The 8,178-nt window shown below is 46.6% G+C and overlaps 1 protein-coding gene across 1 annotated transcript; it reads right to left on the bottom strand.

The window, feature by feature from the left end:
- Window positions 1-4,839: 4,839 nt before the first annotated feature.
- LOC123125680 (probable glutathione S-transferase GSTU1) lies at window positions 4,840-5,805 on the bottom strand. Its single transcript, XM_044546153.1, has one exon. It carries the CDS (start codon window positions 5,734-5,736, stop codon window positions 5,068-5,070), a length of 669 nt encoding a protein of 222 aa, XP_044402088.1. The 5' UTR covers window positions 5,737-5,805; the 3' UTR covers window positions 4,840-5,067.
- Between the last annotated feature and the right edge of the window lie 2,373 nt (window positions 5,806-8,178).

The following is an 8,178-nucleotide window of genomic DNA, read 5'->3' as shown; positions in this document are numbered from 1 at the left end:
CAAAGAAAGGGTTCTTGCCTGTGTTACAAGCTGTGAAGTTGAGTGAGACTCAATGCCCGACCACTGCAGAAGATAGAGAGAAAATGAAAGTCATTCCCTATGCCTCAGCCATAGGTTCTATCATGTATGCAATGTTGTATACCAGACCTGATGTGTGCCTTACTATAAGTATAGTAGGGAGGTACCAAAGTAATCCAGGAGTGGATCACTGGACATCGGTCAAGAACATCCTGAAATACCTGAAAAGGACTAAGGATATGTTTCTCGTTTATGGAGGTGACAAAGAGCTCGCTGTAAATGGTTACGTCGATGCAAGCTTTGACACTGATCCAGATGACTATAAGTCGCAAACCGGATACATATTTATATTGAATGGTGGAGCTGTCAGTTGGTGCAGTTCCATACAGAGCGTCGTGGCGGGATCTACGTGTGAAGCGGAGTACATAGCTGCTTCGGAAGCAGCGAATGAGGGAGTCTAGATGAAGGAGTTCATATCCGATCTATGTGTCATACCTAGTGCATCGGGTCCAATGAAAATCTTTTGTGACAATACTGGTGCAATTGCCTTGGCAAAGGAATCCATATTTCACAAGAAAACCAAGCACATCAAGAGATGCTTCAGTTCCATCCGTCATCAAGTGTCGGAAGGGGACATAGAGATTTGCAAGATACATACGGATCTGAATGTTGCAGACCCGTTGACTAAGCCTCTCTCACGAGCAAAACATGATCAGCACCAAGACTCCATAGGTGTTAGAATCATTACTATGTAATCTAGATTATTGACTCTAGTGAAAGTGGGAGACTGAAGGAAATATGCCCTAGAGGCAATAATAAAGTTGTTATTTATATTTCCTTATATCATGATAAATGTTTATTATTCATGCTAGAATTGTATTAACCAGAAACTTGATACATGTGTGAATACATAGACAAAACAAAGTGTCCCTAGTATGCCTCTACTTGACTAGCTCGTTTATCAAAGATGGTTATGTTTCCTAACCATAGACATGTGTTGTCATTTGATGAACGGGATCACATCATTAGAGAATGATGTGATGGACAAGACCCATCCGTTTAGCACTATGATCGTTTAGTTTGTTGCTAATGCTTTCTTCATGACTTATACATGTTCCTATGACTATGAGATTATGCAACTCCCGAATACCGGAGGAACACTTAGTGTGCTATCAAACGTCACAACGTAACTGGGTGATTATAAAGATGCTCTACAGGTGTCTCCGATGGTGTTAGTTGAGTTGGCATAGATCGAGATTAGGATTTGTCACTCCGATTGTCGGAGAGGTATCTCTGGGACCTCTCGGTAATGCACATCACAATAAGCCTTGCAAGCAATGTGACTAATGAGTTAGTTGCGGGATGATGCATTACAGAACGAGTAAAGAGACTTGCCGGTAACGAGATTGAACTAGGTATGTTGATACCGATGATCGAATCTCGGGCAAGTAACATACCGATGACAAAGGGAACAACATATCTTGTTATGCGGTTTAACCGATAAAGATCTTCGTAGAATATGTAGGAACCAATATGAGCATCCAAGTTCCGCTATTGGTTATTGACCGGAGATATGTCTCGGTCATGTCTACATAGTTCTCGAACCCGTAGGGTCCGCACGCTTAACGTTCGATGACGACTCGTATTATGAGTTTATGTGATTTGATGTACCGAAGGTTGTTTGGAGTCCCAGATGAGACCGCGGACATGACGAGGAGTCTCGAAATGGTCGAGACATAAAGATTGATATATTGGACCATATTATTCGGACACTGGAAGTGTTCCGGATGGTATCGGATAAAACCGGAGTGCCGGAGGGGTTACCGGAACCCCCCGGGGAAGTAATGGGCCTTAGGGGAGAGAGACGGCAGCAGCTAGGAGGTGGCGCCCCCCCATGGGGAGTCCGAATAGGACTAGGGGAGGGGGCGCGGCCCCTCTTTCCCTCTCCCTCTCCCTCTCCTTCCTTCTTCTCCTACTTGGACTAGGAAAGGGGGGAGCCGATTCCTACTTGGAGTAGGACTCCCCCCTTTGGGCGCGCCCTCTAGGGCCAGCCGGCCTCCTCCCTCCCTCCTTTATATACGGGGGAGGGGGCACCCCATAGACACACAAGTTGATCTTTAACTGTGTGCGGTGCCACGTCCACAGTTTTACACCTCGGTCATATCGTCATAGTGCTTAGGCGAAGCCCTGCGCCGGTAACTTCATTATCACCGTAACCACGCCGTCGTGCTGACGGAACTCTCACTCAGCCTCAACTGGATCAAGAGTTCGAGGGACGTCACCGAGCTGAACATGTGCAGATCGCGGAGGTGCCGTGCGTTCGGTACTTGGATCGGTTGAATCGCGAAGACGTTCGACTACATCAACCGCGTTACTAAACGCTTCCGCTTTCGGTCTACGAGGGTACGTGAACACACTCTCCCTGCTCGTTGCTATGCTTCTCCTAGATAGATCTTGCGTGATCGTAGGAATTTTTTTGAAATACTACGTTCTCCAACAGTCCACCCTCGGGGTTGAGAGTTTGTACCAGTAGCTATGTGTTTAATATCTCTCTCTCTCTCTCTCTCTCTCTCTGTCGTGTCTTGAGATGTCACGATCTTCATGTATCGCGGGTTTTGTTAATATAGTAGGATCATATGGTGTTTTCCCCTCTCTATCGTGTTGAATTGATTTTTCCCTTTGAGAATTCTTTTTATCGGATTGAATACTTTTATGGATTTGAGAGCACTTGATATATGTCTTGCAAATGAATACTCGTGGTGACAATGGGGTATCATATTGATTCACTTGATATATGTTTTGGCACTCAACTCGCGGATTCCCGAGCTGACATTGGGGTAATCTACGCATAGGGGTTGATGCACGTTCTTGTCTTTGTTTCTCCTGTAGAAATCTTGGGGCACTCTTTGAGGTTCTTTGTGTTGGGTTGAGTATTATGAATCTGAATTTGCTTTGATGTTATTTTAGTACGAACTCTAGGATAGATCAAACGGAAAGTATAGCTTTGTGTTATTTTAGTCCGAACTCTTGATTAGATCGAATGGAAAGAATAGCTTTGATGTGGTTTCATACCTTACAAACAATTTCTTCTTATGTTCTTCGCTAGATAAGAACTTCGGAGTGATTCTTCGTTGCACGTTGAGGGATGGTTATGTGATCCAATTATATTAGCATTGTTGAGAGATTGCACTAGCCAAAGTACGGACCCTAGGCCTTGTTTCTAAGCATTGCAATACCGTTTTTGGTGCCCGTTTACTATTTGCTACCTTGCTATTTTTATTTATTCAGATTATAAAAATATATTTCTACCATCCATATTACAGTTTTATCACCATCTCTTCGCTGAACTAGTGCACCTATACAAATTTCCATTGTATTTGGTGTGTTGGGGACACAAGAGACTTTTTGTTATTTGGTTGCAGGGTTGTTTGAGAGAGACCATCTTCATCCTACGCCTCCCACGGATTGATAAACCTTAGGTCATCCACTTGAGGGAAAATTGCTACTGTCCTACAAAACTGTGCGCTTGGAGGCCCAACACGAGTCTATAAGAAAAAAGTTGCGTAGTAGACATCAGTGACAGACACATTTTGCATTTGCAGTCACGCGTAAGGCCGTTGGTTGGCCGCGCAGACCCAAACGAAACACCAAGGGATGGAAAAGGGCCGCCGCGTTGGAGTTGGCCTAACCCTTGACAAGTGATTTCCTCGATCTATGTTAAAAATCATTTGTGTTGTCCTTCGAAGGCCCATTATGATTCGTTGATGGGTTACGGTCGATATTACGCGTCTCCTTTGGATTTTGGGTCGATTTTTGAAAATTAGCTTAGATATTATCACACACACACTTCAAATATGTATTACAACATTTTGTGATTCGTTGATGGATTACTCCTTCAGATTTTGGTTAGATTTTTGAAAATTAGGATAGATACTATCACACACGTGCTTCTAATCCTCTATAGCACTAGCCCGTAATTTTTAAGGTCTCATAATGAATTGAGGTTTCCAATTTAGAATTTCTCAACAATCTCCCTCATTCATTATTTTAATTAACTATGGACCTTAATTTTGAAGCTTTTCCATTGTATTGAGGTATTCAATTTTGAATTTGGTTCATGATTTGACCAAGTCAACAATTTTTCTAATCAATCGGTAGCAACCGATAAAACTATAATAATCCCGCACACACTCCCACCATCTAGAAAATAACGTTAACATGTGATATTGTAGCACCAAAATAGTACTTGCAACCATCGACATAGAAATTTTTCCCACATAAGTATGGATTGATTAACAGATACACAAATTCATACCGCGAAAGGCCCCATCAAAACACCGCATTATAAATAAAAACACTCAATCATTCCTCCTCCCCCCCCCCCTCCCCCCCCCACCAAATGCTCCCTCAATTTCAAAATATAAGGTGTACTTGTTTTTTTTGAAAGTTAAAATTTGTTGACTTTGACATACGAACTCCAGAGCCAAAAATATCGACATTCACAATACCAAATAAATGACATAGTAAAATTCATTTCACGATGAATATATTGATACCAATTTGATATTACGAATATTGATATATTTCTTCGCAACTTTGGTCAAACTTAAAAATATTTGACTTTTCTAAAAAACAAATACACCTTATATTGAAACAGAGAGTAAATAGACTATGAAAACCCAACAACAGCAAAACGGTCCAATCCTTCTATTATGTATTTGATTTGAAGTACGATAAAGTAATCCCGCGCTCGTCGAATATTGAAACAAAATGCAACAGAACCCATTGTCAGCAGGAGTAGAAGTCCAAATATACCCTTTATTAATTTATTCTTCGCATGGAATAGAATCGCAGGTGGCAACTCGGTGCTGCCCCAACTGAAGAAGACTAGCATTGACACACACACACACACAACACACACACACACACACACACACACACACACACACACACACACACACACACACACACACACACACACACGTCACAAGTACACACCGTACACACGATCGAACTTATTGCTTCCCCCCGGCCGGCCGGCCGGCCGGCCTACTCAACGCCGTGCATCTTCTTGAGCACACCGATGAACTCGTAAATCTTGTCAGGCGAGTAGAGGCTCTTGGCGACGCTCTCCCGCTCGCCGCACCGCTTTGCCCAAGCCGCGATCTTCGGCGCCACCTCCGCGACGCTGAACTCGCCGTACTTCTCGTAGCTGTGGAACCACGAGGTGAAGGGCGCGAACGCGGCGTCCACGAACCCGAAGGCATGGCCGCCGAAGAAGGCCTTGTCCCCGAGCGCCCCGTCCAGATTCTTGAGGATTTCCACCATGTCGGCCCGCGCCTGCGCGTGCGGCTCGCCCTTGAGCTTCCAGAGCCGGGTGCCGCAGTCGTAGACCTTCTTGTCGACGTAGTCGGCCCAGAAGCGAGCCTGCGCGCGCTGGTAGGGGTCGGAGGGGAGGAGGGAGGGGGTGTCCGGGAAGGCGTCGTCGAGGTAGTTGAGGATGATGAGGGACTCGTTGACGGGGCGGCCGTCGTGGAGGAGGACAGGAATCTTCTTGTGGATGGGGTTGGAGCGGAGGAGGCGGTCGCTCTTGCCGGCCATGAGGTTCTCTTCGACGTACTCGTAGGGGAGGCCTTTTTCTGCCAGGGCGATGCGGCAGCGCTGCCCGAACGGGCTCACCCAGAAGTCCAGCAGCACCAGGCCCTTCTCGCCCGCCATTGCTGTTGAGTTGGTGGGATCAATCGACTTGTGCGTGTGTTTGTGTTGCGTGCGCTGTGTGCGGGTGAGGAGTGAGTATGGTGGGAGGAGGAGGCCAGGAGGGTGAGGATTTATAGGCGGAGAGCAGAGGGTGGGATCATGTGTGTTTCCTTCCGGAATGGTCTAGTACGTCTCGTGCGTGTGCGTCTACGTACCGGCCGGACAATTCCGGGGCTTCGTTCGCTCGTTCGGCACGCACGATCCGCGCGTGCGCCAAGGGGACGACCGGACGAGTGGCTGGCGTGGGAGGCCACACCGCACTTCTGGCGCAGAAGACCGTGTGGCTCGTGGATCAGGGAAAGATGTGGTACGTGGTGACGTTCGATTGGCTTTGCTCTTAAAGATGAGCGTGTCCACCCCTCAAAAAAAAAAAAAAAGATGAGCGTGTCCGTTCGATCAGGTGGAATGTTATGTTCATTTGTTTTGAAGAGGGAAAGTTCGTCCGTTAGTTTCAAGAGTTGGACTGGTTCACTTGCTCTTGACCCAGGTGACACTTTTCGGTACTACACAACCAGCCAACCAAACCAGGGTCTTTGCGCACCTTGTATTGCTAATAGTATGCAAGAAAATATCTTGGAAAGGAAATTTTAGCTTATGCATCAACTCAATGTGGGCAGGGGCGATTTCACCGTCCGGGCACCCTGGGCACGTGCCCGGGCTCGAGCGCTGCGGATTTTTCGAGTAGCCGGAGACACAATCGATGAATACGTACGATCTACGCGGAAAAATACAACAGCTTAGTGAATTGGGCTAGTTTGGGCGTTGTTTTTGCCTTTTGGGCTTACTCACGCCAAACGAGGACGCCTAAGCCTCATCCATTAATTTCTTTACATGGGCCACGCTAGGTTAGTCAGACTCAGATCGATGTCGAGCCTGCGGCTGCATCGCTCGCCTCGCCTGTTTGGCTGCCTCGCACGCTGTTTGCCTTTACGCCGCGCCGCAAGACTGTGCCCTAGCAATTCCGGCGCCGTTGGAGGTGGTGGCCGGCGAGGTGGACTGGTGAAGCACCGATGACCGGCAAGACCGCAAGAGATGGTGCAAGACCGGGCCTCCAATTAGGCTACGATTCCACCAAGTAACGACCGGGATCTGAAGCGAAAGCGCAGGAGTCAAAGCGGCATCCCCTGTGGTGTGAATTCTCCTCCGACGGATGGTGGCTCGTCCTCATCATCATCGGCACTTCAGCGAGCACTAGTCACGCGTGCAGCACCAGCAAATGCCCAACATGCGCAAGGCCATGGCCAAGAGGCAGCAAACAGCCAACGGCGAGGGCCACCAATGGCAGCGGCAAACGACAACTCCGACTCCAATTATGTTTGTTCCACTACATAATTAAGCATATTATTTAGTGACACAAGTGTGTTGGTGGTTTGATAGACCAAAGTACACTTTAGTTTATAGCGTGCCCAGGCTTTGGGAATTCGCTAGCTCCGCCACTGAATGTGGGTACAAAGAACAATGGTTGTGCCTATATGGAGACTATGGCACGACGACAACGAGGTAACCATCTCATCTCCGGAGCCGCCGGAATAGCCCGCACGACTGAAGGCGGCGGTAGTTGTGTAATCAGATAGCGATCTAGCACGGCGCACAGGCGGAGCATGGTGACGGCCGGTGCCACAGTCTTCATCAATGCACGACAGTGACTTGTGTGGTAGTCTTCGGCGGCGCGGGCGAAGCCAACCCCGACCTTCAATGTGTGCTGCCTGATTTGTTTTTTCAAAGGAGCATATTATGCAATGAACATCATCGATCTTATTGCAAAATCAATGTCTTACTTCATAGATTCGAGAGAATAGGAGAACAGTAGCCTGAAACTTTTATTTTATAGCGAGCGCAATTTCTAGTAAAAAATCATGTCCATAAATGGCTTGTTTTTGGTAATCGGCGAAGATTACCATATTGATATTCGGGCGGGGCTGTGGCCGATACCCAGTGGTGGAGGTAGGAACATTTTCAGTTGTGGCCAAGGTTACCCAGTATATGGTGTCTCGGCAGAGTTGCATGTCGGAGGGGAAATCCATCACGGATGCCATCTTCATCAACCTTCCTGCCTCCATGATGATGTGTGAGTAGTTCCCACAGGACCTACAGGTTCATAGCAGTAGCTAGATGGCTCTTTCTCACTCTTTCTTTTGATCTTCAATACAATGATCTCATCTGAGATTAATCTGATGTAAACATTTGCAGTGTATTTGTTGGGATCCGAATAATTATGGGTTTATGACCATATTATTCATGGAAAGTAATTGAGTTTTTGCTGAGATTTATTATGTGTGATTTTATAGCCTTGTATTTCTCTCTGATTTGTCTATCTCTTTTGGCCAATTAGATTGATTTATCTTCAGTGGGAGAGGTGCCTGATAGTAGGTTCAATCTTGCGGTGTCCTTACTCTGTGACAG

Source organism: Triticum aestivum, chromosome 5D, assembly GCF_018294505.1.
Source record: "Triticum aestivum cultivar Chinese Spring chromosome 5D, IWGSC CS RefSeq v2.1, whole genome shotgun sequence".
Lineage (NCBI taxonomy): Eukaryota > Viridiplantae > Streptophyta > Magnoliopsida > Poales > Poaceae > Triticum > Triticum aestivum.
Note: the sequence above shows the minus strand (reverse complement) of the source record. Positions and strands in the feature narration are given on the sequence as shown.